The 26,968-nt window shown below is 36.1% G+C and overlaps 1 protein-coding gene across 3 annotated transcripts in view; it reads left to right on the forward strand.

Annotated features, from left to right (window-relative positions):
• The window catches only part of LOC114246971 (uncharacterized), a 357,666-nt gene that overhangs the window by 310,460 nt on the left and 20,238 nt on the right, over positions 1-26,968 (forward strand). The window contains exon 5 of one of the 3 annotated variants that reach the window (XM_028179745.2): positions 20,210-21,828. The exons of the other annotated variants lie outside the window; for them this stretch is intronic. Within the exon in view, the coding sequence (XP_028035546.1) occupies positions 20,210-20,213 (4 nt within the window). The 3' untranslated portion in view covers positions 20,214-21,828. Of the gene's footprint in view, positions 1-20,209; positions 21,829-26,968 lie in introns of those variants that run through there. 3 annotated transcript variants of the gene reach the window in all.

Consider the following 26,968-nt stretch of genomic DNA (forward strand, 5'->3'; position numbering starts at 1 on the left):
AGATGTCTGATTAACTTGGAAATTTGCGCATTCATCAATGATCAATAATAATGCAATAATTTTAAAACTTCGTTCTAATATCCTAACTAATATCAAAATAATAATAATATAAGTAACTGTAAACAAATTGCGCACGGTAATCCGGCCCCAAATTAGGATTCGCTGTGTTGTGGGTACCAGAGACTGACATACATACTTATGTACGGTTTAAATAGATAGAGAGAGAAAGAGAAAGAGAAAGAGAAAGAGAAAGAGAAAGAGAAAGAGAAAGAGAAAGAGAAAGAGAAAGAGAGAGAGAGAGAGAGAGAAGAGAATACACTTTATTGCACACCAAAACACAATTTACATTCAAAATACAGTCAAAAAGCAAATTGCTAAAAGCGATATCTTCTAGACAACCGTTTAATTTACAGAAATTCTGGAAATTATAAAAATATAGCCTAAATAGATAATATTCACTCAGACGAAGAGCAAACAAATCTGTTCATCACACGAATGAAGGAATCGAATCCACAACCCTCGATAACTACTGCACAACCGAGTCGGTCATAAAAAAAGCATAAAAAGGTGAAATTAATTGTTATTTCGGTTTGTTATTTTAGAGTCTTTTGGAGTTCTTAAAAAACGTACATTTTCCTTAAACTTATAACTAACAAGTTCAACGAATTTCGGTATATCGTTTGAAATTGCATGGAGCATTATTACAATTGTTTCCTTACTGTTTTTGATTTCGGTACTTAGAAATAATTTAGCACTTGAACGATTAGGGAGCACCGATGTAGCCAAATCCTCATGGTTCCCAATTTGACGGATAGGTAAGACTGAAGCAGCGTTATTCATTTCATGAATTCCGGTAGTAACATAATATCAAATGAGCTTGAGATCGTCTTAGTATAGCTTAGCTTGGAATAGTAATCGAGTGTTTTAATTTATTTGTTTATGTTCATATTTACCGGTGGTAGAACTTCCTGTGAGTCCGCGCGGGTAGGTACCACCACTCTGCCTGTTCCTGCCGTGAAGCAGTAATGCGTTTCGGTACGAAGGGTGGGGTAGCCGTTGTAACTATACTGAGACCTTAGAACTTATATCTCGAGGTGGGTGGCGCATTTACTTTGTGGATGTCTATGGGCTCCAGTAACCACTTAACACCAGGTGGGCTGTGAGCTCGTCCATCCATCTAAGCAATGAATAAAATAAAAAAGTATACTGCAATAAGACGTCCTTGTTCGTAAAATTGAATCATATTGTGTACATATTTTCAACAACTAAAATGAACAAAACGGAACTCAACTACTTTTACAATAAAACCATCTGCATTTCAAATACTTCCCGAACCCCTCTTTTAATAAGACCGAGATTCGTTTGCGTAACTACGCCACTTTTAACTAACCAACATCTCCATATACAATTAAAAAATTATTGCAAAATGACTCTAACGTTCTAGTGATAGAGTTGTTGAAATTACTAACGAAAGCATTTCCTAAGTTTGCGTAGCGCTTATACAGGGTGCTCGATTTGTCTACTTAGGACTACAGTGTGCAATTAACCCCGAGTGTAAGATGTGAGGTTTTTCATAGATGACATGTCTATTTCTTACTTCAGCTATGAACAGAGAGCGCACTGTACAACACTTATTTCGGTATAATTACTAAACCTTAATAAATACTTCAGTATTATTACAAATCTCTGCCTAAAATGGCTTTGTTCATATACCTCGTTAATTTAAAATTAGTTACAATTAAAACAAAAAACTTAAACATAATAATGTTTGTAATTTAAGTAATATATAATTAAAACTACTTTCACGGCTTAATCTCGTGTTTATTATTAAAAAATTATGTTTTAATCCAACGTTTCGGATACTTTAAGTTACGTCCTTGAGCAAGTAAATCTGTAAATCGTTTTAATTCTGTCTAAAACTCGGAAAAACTGAAGAAAATTTATGAACTAGTTTAACATTTTTGAAAATTTATTATATTAATACATTTTTGAATCGTCAATACAATCCGCGGTCTAATGAGTAAGATGCCCGGTACTGTGCTTATCCTGTAAATAAGGATTAAATAAAATTTGTTCACTCAATGAATATTAGACACGTCGAAGGAACAGCTACATATAATAAATAGTTTACACTAATTATATATAGCTAAAAACTTCATCAGCCGGACCGGCCGTATGTGTCTAACAAGACATAAAAAATCGTAAATTGTAAAATTTGGCGAAACTCAATAAAGCCTTCTTCGATGAGAGTCGATCGCGTTTTATGTGTTACCCATAAATATATTTACAACCTTCGGTTAATGCAATAAATAGCCAAGAAATTCAAATTATTTTTTATAAGCTATAAAGTTTTTCCTGTTTATTTTACGAGTGAATTACGTTAGGGGGCGAAGGAAGAGCAAATGGTTTGAGGCGTGGCCCTGATAAATCTTTTCTACCGGTGCATTTGTATCAAGAAGCATTCTAATACTAATGTAACACGAATCAAACTCGAACTGATTTAAGGGAAGCTATTCAAGTAAGACGTTTGATTTTATTGCAATTTGTTTATAACATAAAATAACGCATTGTTATTAGCGACACTGTGGTAATTTGGTAACAGCGCTTCTTGTAGGACAAAAAGGTAATCGTTAGTTTGTGTAAAATAAACTTTGTATCTCTTTTGTTATATTGATTTTAAAGAGTGTACGAGTTCACGTCCCGTCTAGTATATTATATATTGCGGGGTTAGTTTTTATTACACTACTAACGGCCCGCTCCGGCTTTGCTTGGGAAGTAGCGCACACGATGTAAAGAATTTTAGGTAATTTTTTTACACATTGGGTTACATTATTAGAGTTTCAGTGAGGATCCCAAATTTTTTTGAAAATATAATAAATATAACCTATATCACCCGGGGATAGCGTAGCTTTCCAAACAGTGAAAGAATTTTTCAAATCGGTTCAGTAGTTTTGGAACCTATTCAATACAAACAAACAAACAAATCTTTCCTCTTTATAATATTAGTACCTATAGATATAGTTTTTATTTTTTATTGCTTATATGTTTGGACGAGCTCACAGCCCACCTGGTCTTAAGTGGTTACTGGAGCCCATAGACATCTACAACGTAAATGCGCCACACACCTTGAGATATAGTTCTAAGGTCTCAGTATTGTCACAACGGCTGCCCCACCCTTCAAACCGAAACGCATTACTGTTTCACGGCAGAAATAGGCGGGGCGGTGGTACCTACCCGTGCGGACTCACAAGAGGTCCTACCACCGGTAATTAATTTAGATTATACTCTTTTATCATAGAAGTCCCTCGTAGGCACATTAGTACATTTGGTACCTGCTTCCATGATTTGAACACCCGCATATTAGTAGCATGGTTCGATACGAGTACACTGGATGGTTAGCTGAAATAACCCCTTAGGCTACCAGCGAATATATAGGGAATAAAAAAAAGCATGTGTGCAATTCACACGTGGTTGAAGTGAAACCTTCAAACATTTTGGCTTCAAAATAATGAGACGAATGTAAATTTTTGGGAATAATTATTGTAGGGTGATCATAGTGATACAAAGTTTGATAATTATTGTACATTTTATTCGTATACCTATATTATTACATAGATTTATTCAGAATGTATTAATATTAGGAACGAAGCAGAGCACTAAGAACAGCACTAATATAAGAAACACTGTATAACGCTTCCTATCTCATTTTCTCACACGTTAAATCTTATGAATTTATGTGTCTGTCTCTTTTTACTGTCGCTTTTTCGTTTCATCGACATCATTCGCATCACAACGATGCTAAAGAAGTTTTTCGCTTCAATAATAAAAAGTACTCTGGGTGTCCTTAGCCCTTTAGGCCACGACGACTCCGTAATGTTTATGAAAACATTGTATCCACGATCTAGGTCTGGTCACCGTTCTCGTCGAGCCCTTCGTCGCAAGCAAATTAACCCATAGACAAGCAGCCTGAGTTTCTCGTCGGATATTCTCAATCGGTCATGTTTCTGATCCGGTGGTAGATTCTGCAAAGCACTGCTCTTGCTAGGGCCAGTGTTAGCAACACTTCCGGCTTGAGTCCCGTGAGCTCACCTATATGTTAGGGTGAAGTTGAAATAGTCTCTCAAGGCTATCAGCATAGGCAGCAAAAACGATCTAGGTTATTTTAACCCATGGTTATAAAATTCACCAAATCTTCTAAAGTCGGGGCAGACATATTATAAACATCCCCAATTTAGCGAGCTGCAGGGGAGACTTGCATTTACATACAGTGCACCCGACGGTGTTTTAAAACTCAAACAGATTTATCTTTTTGCATGAATAATAGACGATCTCGTTTTCAAAAAAAAACACACAAGAAAATCGAATTTGCATAGTAATGCTTTTATTTTTGCTGTAACATTTTTATTAACTATTAGCTGACCCGGCAGACTTCATAGTGCCTCAATCGATAAATAAAAGACCTAAACTTTTGTATAAAATAAACTTAAAACAAACAAAAGGAATCTGTCCGACGGGGGACACATCGAAAGAAAAACAAAAATTTTATTTAATTCCGACCATTTTTATATGTATCTACCTTTTAAACCTTCTCTGAACTTCCACAAATAATTCAAGACCAAAATTGGCCAAATCGGTCAAGCCGTTCTCGAGTTTTAGCGAGACTAACGAACAGCAATTCATTTTTATATATGTTACCGGAAATGTATGTAATCCGTCATTGTATACAATTCCTAGGAAATGCATGTAATTCCTAAAATCGCACGGAAATGTGTGAAATAAATTATATTATACTTACACATTACACATTTCCTAGGAAATCTATACATTTCCTAAATAGCAATCGGAAATGTAAAACATTTAAGATATTGGTGGGTACGCGGGGACAGCGGGACGAGTCTTGCACTACGGTCCGTTGCCAACTTGCAATCCACTGGAACCGGCCAGGGATTTAAGAAGTGCCTTTGCAAGAAAAACTGTGCTACATCAAGATGTCTGTGTTTTAAAAATAAAGTACTATGTACTTCCAAATGCCATTCGAGCTTACCCTGCAAAAATAAATAGCTATATGGACTGACAAACTAATATAATATAAAGATTTACTTTTATACTTTGACATTTATAATTACTTAATTACCAGACTGATTACTTGCCAAATGAAAATTTGATTTTATAAGAATAAATATAAGTTGATTTTGTGATACGTTAAAAGTTAATAGATAGTTAATTTTAGAAGTTTTAATTAGTAAGATAATATGAATATATTATTATTATTTTACGGTATGACAAAAAAATATAATTAACAACGTGTTTGATTACAGAAAGCATTTACTTTATACATTTCCTAATACGATATTGGAATTATATACAATTCCGAGGAAATTTATACATTTCCTAGGATATCTATACATTAAATAGTTTTTCAAACAATATTTTATACATTTCCTAAATAGTATCGGAATTGTACACATTTCCTAGGATTTGTATACAATTCCTTGATTTCATACATTTCCGGTAACATATATATAGATTAATCTAAAATAAATTTATAAGTACTTCATTTAAAACACTCTGGGATTATAATAACAATATCGCGCTAGTGCTATGACCCTGAAGTCGGTCTTGGCCGGTCAATAGACTCCGCCATTCATTCCGGCGCTGCGCAATATCTTACCGAAACTTGATCAGCTACAGCTCAACATCAGACTAGCGGTACTTGGGTCTCCCTACGAAATAGTGTCCCTTCAGTATACCCGTTTCACAGCCCGATCTTGCTCCATCAGCACTACATGCCACCTGAGCCTAAGCGTCTTCATCTTCCCCAGAATATTTGGCTCACCAACAAGCTCATCCACATATTTGTTTTTCCGGATGTCCCAACTGCCGTCATCCTTCTGTACGGACCTTAAAATCTTTCACACTTTAATAACGCTCAATTTAAAGCCAAGCTGTCGATTCCCAGCTGCATCGCTCGAAACTTAGCCTCTTGGTGTCATTTACAATTTGGCCATTTGTTATATTCTTGTGGGTATAACAAATAAATTTTACAAAAAAAATCTGTTGAAGTACGTACTTAACAAATGTTCACGATTGACTTCTACGGTGAAGAAATAACATCATGTAATAAAAATTAAACCCGCAAATTTTAATTTGTGTAATTACTGGTGGTAGGACTTCTTATGAGTCCGCACGGGTAGGTACCACCACCCCGCCTATTTCTGCCGTAAAGCAGCAATGCGTTTCGGTTTGAAGCGTGGGGCAGCCGTTGTAACTATACTGAAACTTAGAACTTATATCTCAAGGTGGGTGGCGCATTTACTTTGTGGATGTCTATGGGCTCCAGTAACCACTTAACACCAGGTGGGCTGTGAGCTCGTCCACCCATCTAAGCAATAAAAAAAATATATTATTCGGAACTCGTATATATGCAAGCTTATATCGAAAATGTCGTAAGCGAGATTCAGGCATCTGTCAAATATCTTGCGTTGTATGATGGCTACCCACCACATTCTCGTATCACGAAACAACTTTGGATTTTGAAATTCACATCTATATATTAATACGTGAAGCCAAAAATTTGTGTCCCTTTTTACGAAAATTGCGCGAACGGAGGAGTATGAAATTTTCCACACTTATAGAGAATATAGAGAAGAAGTGCACAATGCTAATATTTTTTTAAAATAATGCATAAAAGATACATTAAATCAATAAAGAAAACATTACACACACTACATACCATGTACTTGACGCACACACACGCATACTATTTATTGTCAAACTTTTGTTCTTGATGTCTGTTGTCAAATTGAGAATAGATTAAATATTGTTTGTCTTTGTTAATATTTTTTATAGTGTAGTCTTGGTGAAATTTGTGATTATATAAGTATAAAATACAATCATAATAGTGTACAAACTTACAATTCCAATTAATTATAGTCGAATTTCGACTACTACGGGACCTCTAGTTCATCTAAATTCCTAAGCCTAATATTATGATAGTCAAGATAAAACCAGAACTAAACAGTGCGATATCCGTGGAACTTTCGACGTGTCTTCAAATAATCCTCTTCCCTGTGGAATATAGGCTGATCACGTAACGGAAAGTGAACGCAGACTGATGTAGAGGCATCCGCATTGTGATTCAGGGCGCGTCTCGTCGCGACCTACCCTCCGTATCGATTCAGGCGCGGACGGAGTTTGACCTTCGACGACATTAGGATTTCCAGGGCTCTACGTTTTGCGGGAAGTGTTTATCCGGTTTGGTAGTTAGATTTAGAATTTTGAACATTTGATATTTCATTTTCTTACTGAAATTTACGATTCGTGGTAGGTATAGGTAGCTAAGCGACCTTTTCATATATTAATTTTGAATTTATCGAATAAAATTAGAAAACCAAAATGACAATTTGTGTATATATCTGAATTTCAGTGACATCTTGGTTAAATGTAATTAATACCAATGTAAACGAGGATATCATAATTATGTCGCCATTAAAATCGTAATACCTCACCGGCGTTTTATTTCAAAATATTTACGTTACCACTGAAGGAACATGGATCACATTATAATATCACTCATTGACGAACAAGCATAATGCTAAAGTTATTTGCTCAATAGCCGTCGAATTTTTCAAATAAACAAAAACAAAGACTGCGAAACCAAAGGCCATCGAACTCGTTATTCGTGTCATAGAGATTAAAAAAAAGGATTGTTTTTCCAAAAATAAGATAAGAGAACACAATCTTGATTCGCATTTTGGGGTTAAAATTTTTTATCTTGATAAATCTGTTTGAATATCTAAACATAGCTCGCCGACAACATCTGTGTCTGTATCTGTGGATCTTCTCAGTGGGTCGCGTTTCCGATCCGGTGGTAGATTCTGCAAAGCACTGCTCTTGCTAGGGCCAGTGTTAGCAACACTCCGGCTGAGCCCCGTGAGCTCACCTACATGTTAGGGAGAAGCTGAAATAGCCTCTCAAGGCTATCAGCATAGGTAGGAAAAAAAACTTATTCATGAACAACTTAAACAATGCGGAGCAACATCTGCGCATTTATCGTGATACAAAATCAAACCTTTACATGCAAAATTTCGAATGAGTTTAACACGTTGACTGCGAGACTGTATGAGAGATTTTTAGGCGGTACCTATGAGGTCTTTCCAAGGTAAGATTGGACTTATTTACCGCATAAGACCTGATAGGCCTCAAAAATGTTTTCGAATGTACTCACAGTTATAGAAATGTGGACTAGCGAAAAGTTTTGACGTCTGTGGGGCTTTTAAGTCGCAAAACGCAGTCAACGTGTTAATATCATTCAATGGATTTTAAGCATCCAAACAACGTATTGTTATGTTATAACAATAAATTTACTAACAAAATCTTCATCGAATTTACGTAATACGTAAACAACAACAAAAACATGTAAATCAAAAGACGCGTCCATTAAAATGAAAAGTGGAAAACACAAGGCAGCACAATAACCCGCGTTCCGAGTCGCAGGCACGTTTCAATGAGCACTGCAGTCCTCGCCGAGATGACTTCTTGTGTTCATGTCAGCCTGGTACTTCGCGAAGTAAAATGTACGCTTTTAACCGACTTTGTATATAAAAGGGACGTCTCAAATCGGTACATTTTATGAGATAAGCTTACAAACGGCTTAGTTCTGGGAAACATTAGGATATAGTCAAAATCGGAACAGGAAAATTTCTTTGTTTTCTAACACTCGTTTTCCTAATAGTTCATGGGGTTTCTTCGCGTAATGTTTAGCAGCGAATCCACAATATCAACTCATCACGATTACAATACTAAGCGTGATTGTGTTAAATTTGCCCTGGCGGTAGAATGTCTTGTGATTTCGCACGGATAGATCTCTCACCGCCTTGCTTATTTCTGCCGTGAAGCAGTAATCCATTCCGGTTTGAAGGGTTGGATAGCCGTTGTAACTATACTGAGACCCTGGAACTATTATCTCAAGGTGGGTGGCGGCATTTACGTTGTAAGACTCTATGGGCTCCGGTAACCACTTAATACCAGGTCCGCTGTCCACCCATCTAAGCAATAAAAAACGTGTGGCACTCAAAGACTGCCGCGGTATTAAAATAATTTAATATTAAAACAATAATAAAATAACACCACGCTATATTTATAAACATTAACAAAAGCAAAACATTAACTGTGCCCTTCACGCTCATAAGCTAGACCGCGCGAGTGAGAGATGGGCAGACTTTTCATGATGCGCATGCAGTGCGACGTCACGCCGCGCGTTTATTCACAAACACTACACAAGCGCAACGTGTGAATGTGTTGAACGCGAGCTACATGATAGGCGGAGTGGGGTGTGTTAGGTTTTATTTTCGTTACGGAATTTCTTGATTCGGTCTCGGCGCTCAAAGCCTCCGATAAAAGCTTTGCAATCGCTTAAAAAGAAATTACATAAAACCTTAGACGTTTGAACGAATAGCAAATATATGGTACACCTTAAATCACGTATAGTTTAAATACTTTAAGGAAAATAAATGTGTATTTGAATGAATGAATATGAATAAAGAAGAGCACGAAGGACAGGCACGTGGAAACAGTAATATTGTGATAGGCTGCATGCTTGCGTCGTACTTACGTGACGGTACTATGGACAATGCTATGCAACATCACTGTATTTTAGACAATATTTTTTCTATATTTTCGACAGGCGGTACCGCTAGGATAGTTTATAACAACATGTGGACATGCTTCCTTTATTGATCAAAAAATTAAATTTAACCACATAATAAGACATGCGACAGACATGTGAGCCTTTGACAAAAAAATTGCCAGTTTGTTATAGATAAAATTACGGTTTTCTGTTTATCTGTTGTTCTATTTCTAGTCAGTAATATGTTCGTATAAAATAAATTGTGACTTGTTTGAAATATAAATCATAACAAAACATAAATAATAAAGACAAAAATAGTTACGTATACAGACTTTTATAATTCCCAATTTTATCGATACGTAAATTCGTCATAAATAAACATCTTACATAGAACCGTTCAGGATAGGATGCACCCTTCAGGAAATCAGGGTGCATACCCCACGTTCCCCGCCAGAGATATATGATTTTAATAATCGCCAAGATTACAGTAAGAAGGGACAGAATTCCTCAAGTGTCCCTCGGAGAGTGCCTGTCTGTCTTGAGAAATGCCTCCGAAGCTATTTCATTTGTGAGGCCACTTGATATATGTACAGTCGTATTCAAAAAGGGACGCATCTTTTTATTTGATCTCAAATTCTTTTATTCCAAAGTCCTTTTAAAAGTTTGACGTTTGTTGAATACTTTAATTGAACGTTCCTTTTGTTCAAAGAAAACAGAAATGTAAATAATGATTTATTTGATGAGTACCTAATGTGAAGTGTGTTTGTGATCACTTCTTGTTATTGTTGTTAATGAAAATCTGGCTTGTTTTATAACTATTCTATATTTCTATTTTGTCTTTTCCTTCAATAATTACAATTAATTCTATCTAAGGCTATTTTTACATCTTTCAGTTTCATGACAATGACATTTGCCACAACATTGGCAGTGACATGTCATGTGATGTTCAATTGTCATTTCTTAACAGTTATTTTTGTTGTAAATATAGTCTTGCCAATAATCAAGAGAATAATAATAATAATAAATATATTCAAGTTGCGAGCCACGCGGAGGACGTTTTAAAAAATGAAATTATATTTTGAGAACGTATATTCTGCTCCAAATCTGGCTTAAGACTAACTTATTATTAATCTTAATTTAAAGGAAAGTGCATCGGACCACCGGTCCAGCGGATGGCGTCGTCTGCGAATTCCACAATACAGCAGTTGAGTTCGCCGAAGATCTGCCTTTGCATACTTGCGTCAGCAGATGTGCCCGACGTAACTATATATTGTTAATGACAAAGACATCGATTGGGTACTCCTGACTGATATATTTTACGTAAGTTCAGAGGTATATGACGCGCACACTTCAAAATTCACGCCACAATTAATTTTCGCGCGTTAATCTCGCGATGTCTCAAGATGGCGTCGAAATATGGCGTCTAGTGCAAGTGGTGCAGCGGTTTCTTAATAACGAAGCTCTCTCATGTCAAGTATGGTTTAATTTGTGAAGAGCATCTGTTTATTTATTGTTGATATATAAATTGTTACTATATGAGGATCTGCGTTTAGATTCATAATTTTTCCGTAGCTTAGTTTCTTTACGAAAATTTGATGAGTTTTTTTAAGAGACTTGTTGTTCTATTGTTTAGTTAATGTCAATAAAATAATATTATTACTTCGACCTGACATCGTGAAAATAATGTTGCTAGAAAAAAAATAGTGCCGCTCGCTAAAAAAAGCGTATTTTTGTAAGTATTTAAACTACTTTTATATTATTATATTTAAAACGTGGTAGATATTTGAATTTCTGTATTACGTCCGTTTTGGCAGGTCTATGTGTGCTTAGTGTGAGTTATTTTACGAGTACCCGCGGTTATTGAGGTACCGCGGGTGACGTCGCGGGGCGAAGCTAGTCTAAAAAAAGTAACCTAAGTTACTCCTTATATCATCAGCTACCTATCAGTGAAAGTCTCGTCAAAATCGGTCCAGCCCTTCCAGAGATTAACCGTAACAAACAGATAGACATATAAACAGACAGACAGACAAAAATTAAAATGTTTTAGTGTATGTACTGTGGCATATAATACTTACACATTTGGTAAAAATTGGTTATTTTATTATTACAAACAGATGACACTCCAAATTTTTTTATTTGTATAGATTACATTATTATTGTATCTTCTTCTTCAACCTGTGTCCACCACATGGTGAGTGTAGATCTCCTCGAATGCACACCATTCTCTTCGGTCTCTTGTCTTTCTCATCCAATCTCTACCAATCACTTTGACCAGGTCATCGGTCCACCTCGTTGGCTGTCTACCCACGTTACGACGTCCAGTACGAGGTCTCCACTCCAGTATTTATGTGCCCCACCGATTGTCAGTGCGGCGGCATATGTGGCCGGTCCACTTTCACTTTTTCCTAGCAATCACTTTGGCTATGTCAGTCAAACCAAATCAGTCCAGTATTATTGTATGTTCTTCTTCTTCTTTGTCGCTTCCTCATTACTGTGGGTCGTGACCACCTTGGTTCAGTTTTTGCACTAGCTTCCTCCAATGTTGCCTGCATTCGGCCTGCTTAATGGCGCCTGAGGCGCTGGTGTTTGTGGCCTCCTTGCCAATGTCCGTCCACCTGGTTAGCAATCTTCTTCAACTTCTCTTAACTTCCACGTGACCTACAACTATTAATTTTTCCAAGTTCTCAGGATTTTTTCGGGCCACATGTCCGAAGTACTTGAGGAGACGCTGTATACAGATCGTAGATAGACGGGCTTGACGTTTAGCTCCGAGAGAATTGACACATTTGTTCGGCGCTCCGTCCACGATACGCCCAACATTTTGCGCCAACACCAAATTTCAAATGCGTCAATTCTCAATCGGGTATTGTATAGTCCACTCTAATTCTGAGATCCACCCTCATTCGCACGTGAAGCGGTCTGTCACATTTACTATAATTTATATCCGTGTTCTGGGTTAGCGCGGTAGCAGAGCGGCGGTTATGAAATTAGTTAGGTGGCAGTCAGACAGATAAATTAGTTTAGTCCCGTCTCCTATGTAGGTACTTACGTGCTCCAAAATGTATGCGCCAGAAGCCATGTTCACTGTTTAATTCATAAACCAACACTTAGGCACATTCATTGTTCGATAGACAAAAATGTTTTTTATGATAAGGATATGTATGGTATTATTAGCCTTAGATGAGTAAAATTATAATTTGCGTAATAACTGGTGGTAGGACCTATTCTGAGTCCGCACGAGTAGATACCACCACCCTGCCTATTTCTGCCGTGAAGCAGTAATGCGTTTCGGTTTGAAGGGTGGGGCAGCCGTTGTAACCATACTGAGAACTTAAAACTTATATCTCAAGGTGGGTGGCGCATTTACGTTGTAGATTTCTATGGGCTCCAACCACTTAACACCAGGTGCGCTGTGAGCTCGTCCATCCTGTCTGTGATTGGTTTACATTTCAACAGTTGTAATATTGTAACATTCCTTCTTACCAATTAATTTAACTGCAGACTAACAAAGCAAATTAAACAAATATGGCGGCGGCTGCAAAATTCCATAAATTATTAATATATTTACAATTTATTTTATGGTTCCACCCGCAAAAATAGTGAATTTATTAATTTGTCGTTGTGCGTTTATAGCTCGGAGCTAAAAATATGCATAAGGGAGATAGTCACACAAAAGCTTTAGGGGACGCTTCTATTGAAGCTTTTACAATAGATTTTCAGTTAAATTGAGGCTTCAGGCTATTGGCGATAATAAATGCTCATTATAACGAATAGTGATATACTACACACATATATAAGCTCCTAAACATATATGAGTTTATTCTTCGTGTCTGTGTACGAATGTGTTGTGGGTTTTATTGACATAAATAGGCAGATGAACTCACGGCCTTAAGCAGTTAATGGAGCTCCTAGATACCACAATGCAAATGACGACGTCGTTTTTAAGACAGCACGTAAAAAAAATTGCTCTATCACAAGGTTTTCACATGAAAATTTCTCTTCAAAGTTAGACTGTACAGTGGGTGGTACTCTTGTGAGCGTACAATGTGACTAGCTTAAGACAGAAACCTGATGTTCAGAAATTAGGTATGAAAACAGTAGGGATACTGCTACAAATAATGGACAAGAAATTAGATGCAGTCCGTGAAAGATAAGGTCACGTACCTTGATCTCCGGACTAACAGCCTGATAGACTAATAGCAATAAGATCTTATTAGAGGATTAAAAAAATAAACAATCTATTCAATCTCTCGTTGGTCAAAAAACAGCCCTCTGTTTAAATCACTGAACAGTTTTTATAGTTGTAAGCGATTAGCAGCCGAACTCTTTAAGTAAAAACTAGAGGACCCGCAGTAGTCGAAATTCGACTATAATTAATTGGAATTGTAAGTTTGTACACTATTATGATTGTATTTTATACTTCTATAATCACAAATTTCGCCAAGACTACACTATAAAAAATATTATCAAAGACAAACAATATTTAATCTCAATTTGACAACAGACGTCAAGAACAAAAGTTTGACAATAAATAGTATGCATGCGTGTGTGCGTCAAATACTACGTATGTAGTGTGTGTAATGTTTTCTTTATTGATTTAATGTATCTTTCATGCATTATTTAAAAAAAATATTTGTATTGTGCACTTCTTCTCTATATTCTCTATAAGTGTGGGAAATTTCATACTCCTCTGTCCGTGCAATTTTCGTAAAAAGCGATACAAAGTTTTTGCTTCACGTATTAATATATAGATGTTTCAGAATATCGCGATGAAAATTAATACAGTATTTTCTTCGGTTTTTACGAATCTAAGATACAATTAAAACTACTTTTGGGGTATAATCTCGCGTCTTTTATTATCATTATATGATTTCTGACTTTCTGACCAATCTCTAGACTTTCGACCTCAAGATATTATTAGTTCATTCTATGTGAAATGAAACGTAAAAGTCTAGACTTTATAGAAAAATAGACGGCAGTTAGCACAATATTCAAATGTCAACGAATAACTCAACCTTAGTCGTCCGTGATGACCACGAAAACTGTGAAAATCTCGAAACTTCAGTATTAATATAATGACAATATGAAATGCGGGATTAAAAAACGTAAAAGTAGTTTAATTGAAAAGTGTTATGTTTAAAATGTAATTTGATTTAAATACAAATTTAAGATACGCGCCATAATGCAGAGCAAACGGAACAATCCTGGGGCGACGGTTTGTTTTAATGCAATTGTCATGCAAATTTCAAAATTATTCGTTACCGGTTAGTAGTGATGAGGCGGTAAGTGAATCGTGTGTTCCGGATCTGGATATTAATAAATTATATAATACAATAGAATAGAATAAAAATGTAAAATAGAGTCGTCGACATAATTAAAAAGCTACTTTTATTTAATGTTTAATGTTTACAATTTTTGTGGTCAATAACGAATGGCAGTCTCACGTACGATTAAACCGTAAAAGTCATTTAAATTACAATAAACTATATTGGTATTTACTAGAAAATGATTCTAATGATGGTAAAGAAAGTATACGGACTTGGCCGGCTACTACTATTTCTTTCCAGTACACCGTAATTTAAGCATCGTCGTTGGCTTAATTTAAAAAAAAATAGTCTTGTAAATCCTACAATGATACTGTGTCGCTTATCTCTGCCAAAAAGCTATCACGCATTTAATGAGTAAGGTAAGCATTTCAATAAATATTTAGATTTTGACGGATTTTTCGTATCGTGGCGTTGAGACCATCTGCCGATCCACGTTAATGAGCAAAAATCAGGTTCGAAGGACCATAAATTGTTAAATTAGATTTATTAATCTGACATATTTAGTATTCATATTGCAGTGATAATGAAAATATGACACTAGTTGCTCATTCACGCCGAACGATAAGTTAAAAAAAAAACAAGAAACGAATGCGAAAAATCTAACCTTAATAATAACAACAAAGAAATGAATCATTTGATTCAGATTCACCGAATATTCAGCCCATCTCTAATACAAAGCTTAGAGAACTTCCGACGATCTTCATAACCACCCGAATAAGCGCTATTAAATTTAAATACGACATTACGCTTTTGTTTCTAACATTACTAATGTTTAAATGGAAAATCCTTTTGCGCTTTAATTACTAGTGAAATAAATGTTTATTTTGCATGTACCAGGTTGTATATTAAATGCCCGCCGACATTTTAGGTAATATTCTAAGGGACCATCCGATAACTTTTTTTCAAGAGTAATTGAGTAACTTTTAATTACGAGTATTAATTTCAATATAGGGCGTATTATGAAGCCTCATAGGTAAGTATCACCGTTCGTCCTTATATCTCCCACGAAGTTGTCAAGCGTCTGGTTTAAAGTTTAGGATAATTGCTGTTACAATACAACTGGAACTTCAACTTCATGACTGGAAGTGAGTGGCGTTCCCATTAAGACTTAAGACTTCGTTAATTATACCCACGTTCACTGTGGGCTTGTCATCCTCTGTTTCATTTTGTAGACCATTCGTACCAAATATCATTATAAAAAAGAAATCTGCGAAATCTTCTATGTTTCGAATATTAAAATAACTGTAAACAGTTTGCTTGGTCACGGACTATTAATGCGTTCTTAGATATTTTAAGAATTATTCTTAGTAGCGTCTACTTTTTTAGCTTTATAACTGATTTTTTTTTTTTTTTTTACTACCTCCCCCACTACCAGAGACAAAAAGTCTCTCTCTTACTCGTTCGCGTCTAGTTTTCTACACACATGAAAAATTTAGTAACTGAATTAAATTTACACTGTGCGGCGTCTGTTTAAAGACCATATTAATCATGCAACAACGGATCTAAATTAAAGAAGGAATGAGTCTAATTTAAATATATTACCTGCCATTTCACTTTAATTAAGAAATAGAAATTATGGGACTGTTTGACTGACTGACTCGGTGGTGTAGCATTTAGCGCCCCTGACTTCTGGTCCGAGTGTCGGTTCCCACATTGGGCAAACAATTGGGTTATTAAAAGGTTCGTTGGATTTTTTTGTGGGTGTTTAATATCTATATATGTATATATACCAATCTCTGGTTCCCATACAGCTAGATAATCGTGTGTTACTTCTACCCGATTTGTTGTTTTTGTGTTGATGATTTAAGGTTCTTGAATGATATTAAAATATATATTTATCGCAAATATCTATATGGTGAAACCCTAAGTCGCCTTTTACGACGCTAAATCGAAAAGAAGAGGTGGTTCTAATGTGGGCAATAACCACACAGCTTAAAACTGTCTCCGGTTCATTCTTTCCGATGCTAGTTGGAACTCAATAATAATAAATGAACCGTTAGTTCGTCCATCCGTCTAGAGTAATCAAATTAAACTAAATAAAAACTATTGACACTACTGATATTTTTTCCAAAAAATATATAATAGTACCATGAAAAATCATATAAAATATTTTAGCTGCCTAAGGAACCCCAGAAAAACCTCATTAATCCAAATAGGGTGACCATGAGCGTCAGGTGTGTTGAACTGTTGCAGGCCCTGTTTATGGGAGCCATATTTCAGTTCCCGGATGAGACAGTCCCCGCTTGATTTGCATTTGACAACGACTTGATCGTAATAGCCGCGGGCCACCCTCCTTTTTATGGGAATAATCCTGATATGTGTATATTCTAGTTCAAAATTTCGTTTCCAATAATATTATTATCCGAGATGTCGAGAGATGAGAGTTGTGATTTTTTTTCTTCAAAATTTCACTTTCGATATGAGTTATCTAAGAATATTTAATATTAATGCCGAATTTTGTGGAGATCCGTATTGATATGTGGATCACTAGACAAAGGCCTATTTCACCATATTTTTAATCATTGACATGAATACCGGTCTGACTTCGTGAACTATATTTGTAGCTTCACGGCAGAAATAGGCATGGCGGTGGTACCTACCTGCGCAGACTGTCAAGAGGTCCTACCGCCAGTAACACTTCTATTAGGTTGACATAAAGTCGTAGTTAAAAATACCAATGCTTGAATTATTAAGTAAGATGGACATTCCAAAGAATATGCTGACAAAAGTATGATGTTTCTTCATCGGTCATTGATGCATGAGAAATTACTCTCATTGTAGCCAATCAAACGTTTGAATTATTCCCACACACAATATTCACTGAATTGAGACCACCCAGGGTCCCATTTGTCCGGTAACTCGACCAGTGGAGCCCCCCCTGCTTCCTGTCATAATTATTGGAATCATCATTTCTTCGTATAAAGTATGCGTACACTTACAAAGTACTTAACACTGTAACAGCATACTTTCGGTATCAGGCAAAGATTATAGGCAACTATTAACATTACAAACCGCTTAATTAGATGAACAGTGAGCTTAATCACTAATCGACGAATCGTAAACATAATTACTCTACACTACTTTGTAAACCGCTAGCCATCCATGACCACGAAAACTGTATTTGTAACGTCGAAAAAAAACGCGAAATGAAATCGTAAAATAAATTTTAATTACAATAATCTATATATTAATACGTGAAGCAAAAACTTTGTACCCCTTTTTACAAAAATTGCGCGAACGGAGGAGTATGAAATATCTCACACTTATAGAGAATATAGAGAAGGAGTGCACAATGCTAATATTTTTTTTAAATAATGCATAAAAGATACTTAGTCTTACTAAATCAATAAAGAAAACATTACACACACTACCATGTATTTGACACAACACATACATAAAAATGTTACTGTCAATTGGGAAACTTTTGTTATTGTTTAAAAAGTCTGGGGTCGAATTGAAAATAGATTAATATTGTTTGTCTATAGTATTATTGATCTGTAGTGCAGTTTTAGCGAATACTATGATTATAATCGAAATATAATAGTTTTTGACAATAGAACCATAATAATGTTTAAACTTATAATTTTAATTAATTATAGTCGAATCTCGACTAATGCGGGGCCACTAGTTATAATAAAAATACGTCAGTTTAAAATCTATACGTATAAATGAAAATGACTTTTTTTTAAATGGCCGTACCCGGAATTTTGAATAAACTTTTCATTGTACGTACGCCCTTTGACTGTTCATTGAATGCTCGGGGCGAACTCTGAATTACTCCTGAATTCATTTAAAGGATTTTGAACCTTATGTGTATGGCTGTATAATTTTTGAATATTATGATTTTGTATCGATGCCGGAGAGTACGTTATTCGATGTCTACTTTCTGACGCGTATGAAATTTTTCATTAAAATGTTGCAAAGTTTCGAGGTTGAGTGATTGAAATTTACGCGTTCGTATATACATAATAGATACATGATTGAAAATATTTTAATGAGTCAATATCGCTTTTGGTTATCTCATTGATCGAATATCGATTATTTTAATTTTGAATATCGAATGATTAAGAATGGAAAATGAAAAGCAAAATTTATGATTGAATTAATATGAGACCAGACAACGCTCAAAGTTCAATGAACTTTTTGGAAGAACCTGCAAAAGCCACATCCAGCGATTTGTTTCATTTTCCAATAATCGTGCATTTTCACCGATTCTAAATGGCTAATAAGCCACCATTACTATTACAAGTTTAAGCCTGAATAAAACCAAATTCACACAACATCAGACATCATGTTACCACCAAAAAGCCAAGGACACAATACAACGTCAGCACTATCGCCTATCTTGACATATTTAATTGGTATCTCGATTGCTCAGGAATAAGAGGAATCTTAATCTTTAAACCAGAACGCCTAGGTGCTTCGTAGCAAAAATAGATAGCTCGGTCCCGTCGCTTACAACGAAGGGTTCGGCGAGTAAACTAATCCACAGACACAGCCCACTGAGTTTCTCGCCGGATCTTCTCAATGGGTCGCGTTTCCGATACGGTAGTAGATTCTGCGAAGCACTGCCTTTGCTAGGGCTAGTGTTAGCAATGTCCTCAGGTTAGAGCCCTGTTACTAGACCCTGTTACTCTAAGCTCACCTACTCGCTCGGGGAATCTAGTATAACCCCTCGAGGTTGCTAGAATAAGTAAGAAAAAGATCGCGTTCTGTGAGTATTGTATCGAGGATTTGTACTCGCCAACAAGCATTGCAGGTTGGTAGTGGATAGTCTACTTGGTATTAATTGGTTACTTGAGTCTATAGATAACACAACGTGGTGCTGCCAGCCATTTTAAGATATAAGGACGAACGGATCTCCTATTCTTCAAACCGGATTATGTGACGGCTCCGCAATAAACACGGACACTATTGTGACACTGAGCCAACCTATCATATCATCATAAATAATGCCGTGTGACATTTCCAAATAATGGCATTGCTAATGTCTATGAGTGGCATCAGTGATGTCCATGAGCGACATTTCTGAAGTACAACGTCTCCAGGTTAGAGCCCCGTGACCTCACCTCGCTCGGTGAATGTAGTACGACCCCCGAGGTCACTTTATTAGAATAATATAGGTAGCTCGGTGATACAGTACTGACGGCAGACATATGATACTCACCACGCATATGCCACCAATAAACGCATTTTTGTAGGTAGACAACAAAAACGCAACAAAAATACTAATTACCATTTCCGTTTGTTTCAGGTAAATAATGCGAACTTAAGAGTCGTAAGTAAAATTTCTCCTTGAAACTTTGAAAGCGCTCAATTCGCTTCGCATTGTACAGGTAGCTTCAATTTAGCCCTTTTTGGAACTAAAAAGCACTTAAAAGTTTGAAGCTTCAGACAGGGGCCTCTCATCTCGTCTAGACTTACAGGACATCTAAGTTTCTTCAAAAGATTTTTTATGAATCAAGTCAGCCATTTATTGGTACCGTTGGAAGAAACATAGACTTTTTGTTTTCTTGCAGTGGTTATATCGAAAAATGTCTTAAAATATTTTGAAACTACCATAGTTTTCAATTTGGAAAAGTTTGAAGTTTTGCTGACGAAGCATGTTGCGGATAATAACATGTACTTTTAGGTTAGGAATATTGTGTTCTTTTTTTTTTATATAATAAATAAAATTAAATTTAGGAATAAATTATCTTCTGTTTTTTCCGTTTCTATTTACTGAGATAAGATAATGTATGGTGTTCATTATAAATTATTTGGAAAATCATTTAAAAAAGTACTTTTTTTTAATTAAGTACCTGTTTTTAAGCTAGGTGCCTTTAGTATGAAAAGATATTCGACATGAACACCATTCAGTCAATATTTTGACAATCAAGGTCCATTGATTATGTACGAAGTGTTCCGAATAAAACGACTTCGACGCGAATGTGTTCTACGATTTTAAGCCTTACTCAATACACTATAGATTTTTCAATTAATTGAGTATAGAACTAAAGACAAGCCGATGTAGTGTTATAGTGATGTCGACACACTTTGTAAATGTTAATGTGTATTTTAATATCAGTCACCGTAGTTTACTGAAAATTGAAAGGTTTCCGGGCCATCAGTAATACTTTTTTCCAAGAACAAAAGACAACACAATATAAATTCCACAATCCACAAAGAGATATGTGTTTGAACGTGGTTCTCCCACCCATCATAGAGAAAGCTTGACTACGCTGCAGAAGCAGAGATTAAGGCTGATGCGACTATAAAAACCTAAAACTATAAAGCACCACATTTTGTATTACAATTGGGTAGGTCACTAATTTGAAACACGAAAATTACTATAGTAATGTGTCTTCACGTATACTCACGGCTAATGGCTTAGTATATAAACCATGTAAATAAATGTAGTGATTTCAAGTGCAGTTTAGAATGTTTGTCTCTCGAATAATTTTATAGATACAAATACGGTCTAAAAAACAACAAATTTCTCCCGAAAATACTGAATTCTGTAACGGTATTTCGGTTGGTTGTAAGTCATTTATTGCTTAAATATTGTTTGATGCAAATCCTACGAGAGCTTACCAACTTCGCTTTAATCACAGCATTGTACTTATCTTTGTTGTTCTGCTGACGGTGCCGTATTCCGTAAGGAATTTTTTGATGGACAATGAACCCTTTCTTTGATAATATAACTCCATAGCATATAAAAAAAAGTATAAAATTTTACTTACCTTTTTTTTAGTGCTTAGATGGGTGGATGAGCTCACAGCCCACCTGGTATTAAGTGGTTACTGGAGCCCATAGACATCTACAACGAAATAGCGCCACCCACCTTAAGATATAAGTTCTAAGGTCTCAGTATAGTTACAACAGCTGCCCCACCCTTCAAACCGAAACGCATTACTGCTTCAGGCAGAAATAGGCAGGGTGGTGGTATCTACCCGTGCCGACTTACAAGACGTCCTACCACCAGTCACATTAGGCAACGTTGACAGTACCTTCCTCTTATCTATAATATTAAAAAATAAGGAACATGTCCGTACGTAATTGGCAAACTTATAAATTTAAATAAAACACATCGGTTCGGCGCGTTGCACGTTGCCCGGCGCACCCTTCCCGTTTGCATAAGTCACTAAAACGCACCCCTGCTAATGAAAACCGGAGGGAATTTTCGGGAAAACTCCTAATAATAAGGGGGTTGCAGTCCGTATGCGTTTGTAGGGAGCGGACGTTTTATTTTAGTAGTTTTTATTTTTTATTTTTAAATTAATCTAGTAACATAAATTCAATGCTCTATGAAAATAATTTTAAAATTAGTAGGCTTCGTGCTTAAACTTTTAGTTTCATGAATTTTATTAACCAATATAATATGAAAAATTGATCGAATTGCGACTTTCTTATAGTTTCTTTCTAATCATCATCATCATCAGCCTGCGGCAGTCCACTGCTGGACATAGGCCTCCCCCAAAGCTCGCCACTGAACCCGATCTTCGGCTCTACGCATCCAGTTACTCTACGCATCCAGTTTCTTTCTAATTCAAGTTTATTGTCAAGCCCACACACATAGTTTCGTTCAAACTAAACAAAAATAATGCAACTTCACATATTTTACTAGAAAGTAATTAAAAAAATACACCCTCCATGTTTTAAATCTCACTAAAAAGCTTTTAAAAACATATAAATTTGCGAGCGACTCCATACTCCGATAGTCTGTGCAATAGTAATTTTATCAACATAATTTCAAATGCACAATAATTCTAAATAACGCGAAATGAAAAATCACACACACGATGTTGACTATTGTTCATTAAATGCATATGTTACTATTTTCGAAGACAGAAAAACGTACTTTATACTGTCTCTAATACCACAGTATGTATTTAGAATTGAATACTCGAGTAAGATATCTTTAGCGGAACTGGTGATGCTTGGAGTATCGATAAGAAGTGCCTGAGGTTCTTTGGTATTTTACGTGAAACTGTCGAGTGACGAGTGTCGAGTGGCAGGTCTGAAAAGGCAACTCAAAATGACCATATCAAACGCGCTGACGTTTGAAAAGATCATAAGATATCTTACTAGTTTTGGTGACTTGAATCTAAGTCTTTAGCATACACGCTCTCTCCGTTCTTGTTTTTTTCCCAATAAGTAGTTTTCGTACAATCTTGGAGATTTCAAAAAAAATGCATCGTAATTAATAGATTTACTGGTGGTAGGCCCTCTTGTGAGTCCGCGCGGGCAGGTACCACCACCCTGCCTATTTCTGCCGTGAAGCAGTAATGCGTTTCGGTTTGAAGGGTGGGGCAGCCGTTGTAACTATACTGAGATCTTAGAACTTATATCTCAATGTGGGTGGCGCATTTACGTTGTAGATGTCCATGGGCTCCAGTAACCACTTAACACCACGTGGGCTGTGAGCTCGTCCACGCATCAAAGCAATAAAAAAAATAAAAAAAAAACAAATAGAACACAAGATAGAAATAAGAATATATCGATGCTTGAAAGGCAAACGTGACTAAGCGACAATGCGTGAACCTTACAGTAGACTAATTATTTAAAGTTGAAATAAGAAAAAATATATTTTAACGAATTTAGCTGTAGGATTGAAATGATTTTAATAGACCTATAGATAAATATATTTTTTTGTGCGCATCGAATATGGTTATTGCCTATCATTTATGTACAAAGCAGTTATTGTCGCTTAGTCACGTTTGCCTTTCAAGCGTCGATATGCATCCAAACTCCGGATACATTTAACAAAAATGTCGACTCAGATCTGGAATTGAACCCTAATATCTATGTAGTAGTAAAGGTCACTAATCGCTAGGTAAGGCCTTCAGCTAATAGATATGAGAAAGTTATATTAACATTCTGTCGTATAACTACAAAGTTTCAGTTGAAATCGTGTGATACACGACGTTTACTATGGCCGGAAGCTATGAATATTTATGCTACGCTATGAGTTTGTTTACATCTTTGTAATGTGTACAGGGTGTTTGAAAATGTAATAGAAACAAATATTTCTCCAACTGGCTCATGCAATTTTACGCAAAGCATAAATGAGAACATGAGACCTTTATCATTACCATTGAGTGAAAACAATCCTACAGACATTGGTAACTTATAAAGCATTCCTGTTTACAATAGGTAAAATTCTTCAATCTAAAAATCATATTTGTAATTTTAAAATAGCAGTTGTAGATTTTTCACTGTCACTGAATTATATTGGATTAATTAAAACTGTCTTTAAGGTTTTATTTTGGCGTTTATGATATATTAGAACGTCCGACGTTCTATGGTCCAAATTACCCTGAGTTCAATGTTACATAGCACGATACTGTTTGAATTACTTCTCAAATATGGTATAACAAATTTTAATATTTATTAAATAAATCAGATATAAAATATACAAAAATATCCATGGCAATTTTAGGTACAAACATTGGCTTGCGCCTTTTATTTTGTGGAACTCTTTATGTCGAAGTTTTAAAAACTAATGAAGCTTCACGAACTTTTCTTGCTCAATTTAATCTTTTACCTAAATGAGCGCATAAAACAACATCCTGTATGCGCTGATAAATTCTAAGATAGCAGGTAAGTTCGTGTCATCATTTATTTACGGAAGCGTAAAATACCTTCCCCATAATTTTGGTAATTATTTGAGAAGGGAATCAGCTATACAAACAGAGACGGTGTCTTTGAAGTCGAAAAGTTTGGGGCATAATAATGAGGCCTTGTTGATAGACAGTATTCGCCTTAGAGAGTGATAACAATAACGATTGTGACATTTATAGGGATGTTATTTTGAGAGCCAAAGCTGTAATTTTGAAGTCAACATTTTTTTTACTCTAACAAAAACACCGCTATCACTTAAAATACGATGAAACTAAAAAGTTATCGTACAAAGAGATATACGCACTGAAGAGGTCGGTACGTAGCCAGCAAATCAGAAGAAGCTCATGTCCAGCAACGAACCAGTCAGATGATAGCGATCGTCACTGACTGGTGCAACCATCCCACTCATTTCTGCCACCAATCAGTCGCGCGTTTCCGTTTGAAGGAAGCCTTAATTGCTTTTAATTGTATGACACAGATTGATGAACCAGCTTACCGTCTATCTGCTGTTAAAAAGTTATTAGACTTCATTGGTAGCATGAAATGAATGCCGTCGCCCACCTTGAGTCATGAGGTCTAAGTCTTAATCGTACAGTACAACAGCTGTCCCTCTTCGGCATGCATTACTGCTCTGTGGAGGTATCAAAGAAGGTGGTCTCCCGGCCTATTAAGTTTCCTCGTTCTGAAACAGAACTAGGAAACTTAGCGCCTTAACTTACCTTTTAAGCCCGAAATACAAGACTTATTCGCAGTAGCCATCAAAATCTCGAAATAATCATGGATTATGAAAAAATATAATATACATATCCAAATTTAAATTAATAGAGTGCACTTACTGGCTTACTTACTGGCGGTAGGACGTGTTGTGAGTCTGCACGGGTAGGTACCATCATCCTGCCTCTTTCTCTCTTTCTTTCGTAAAGCAATAATGCGTTTCGGTTTGAAGAGAACCTTAGAACTCACATCTGAAGGTGGGTAGCGACATTTACGTTGTAGACGTCCAGGGACCGCCTGACACCAGGGCTGTGAGCTCGGCCACCCATCTATGCAATAAATAAATGTGGCGGTAGCCATCATAGAACACAAGATATTTGACAGATGTGTGCATTTCGCTTACGAGATTTTCAAGATAAACTTGCGTATATACAAGTTCCAAACTAAAAACATTTGGATCGTCGCTCTACCAAAAAATTTCACCCGCTCGGTGGAAGATCTTCCCTTTAACATCTCAAAATAATTTAATTTTTTTTCGTAAATAATATTAAAATCTGTGTATCATCTCTATTCCTTAAGCTCTATTCTTCTGACATTTAACTACGATACAAAATCTCGTAATAACCAAGACACGGAGACACCTCGGAAGCCATTACACAATGACCGGACAGAACAATAGTCTATTGAAAAAGCCATCTTTTCACCGAACCCGACCTATGACTTTAATATATGTAGTGCGAAACCCATTGTTCCAGAAAAGCGTTGCCAAGTAATAAAAAGCGTTTGTCACAACACAAAGCATAAGCGACAGCGATTTTTTCATAACTTTAAATTCTTGTCTAATATTTAAAGATAAGTAGAAAAAAAACTACACAAATACCTCGTGTTTAACCCAGTACATTAAAAAATAGAGTTCGTCAAGTGAATTGTTTCAGAATCGCGCTACACTCGCAAGTTCCCAACGTCTTCACGTTACGTCTAGCGTGCTTATAAAATTGCTGCTTCTAATTCACATGGCAATGTGCTTGCTGCATGTAGCACAAAGAGTGAACTATAAAATATAAAATTAAATATAGCGTAAATAATGCAAAAAAGTAGTTCCGTGAGATCCATGGGAAGTAGATACTCAAAACCGAATCAAAAACTCTAATTTGTCAACTGCGTAAGTTCCAATATCTCCGTGGATGCCTGTTAGTAGTTGTTAGTACCCAACTCCGATGTAAGGTTCGTCCTTACACCACAGAACGTCACCGTCCTCAAACGTCCGAAACTCACCGTCCCTACTCTGGAATTATATTCACATTGTGGTATTCCCTGGGCATTATAAGTTGTCCTTTCTGCAATGACTCAACGAGTACTGCCTTTTAAGGCCCTAAAATCAAGTTTGAAGCTATTTACAGACCGTCTCCCATCTACGAGGCACTAAAATCTATCGCTTAAGCCTTTGACTTAAGCGTGCGATATAGCTAAAACTTATTGATGGCACGTGCGGCCGGAGTCATTCGAACGGCCACAAACCAACTCAAGGCCTAAGAAAGGCGATAACCCTTTAATGCTAATAGGGTACCAAAGACCCCGAGAACTAACAAAGGACACAATACTGCCTATTCGCTGATAGCAGAGATTCAATTTAACAATGACGTTGTATTTTGCCGTGCAGTCTATTTGATATAGTGTATTGTTAGTGGCGTTAAAG

This window comes from Bombyx mandarina, chromosome 10, assembly GCF_030267445.1.
Source record: "Bombyx mandarina strain Sakado chromosome 10, ASM3026744v2".
Taxonomy (NCBI): Eukaryota; Metazoa; Arthropoda; class Insecta; order Lepidoptera; family Bombycidae; genus Bombyx; species Bombyx mandarina.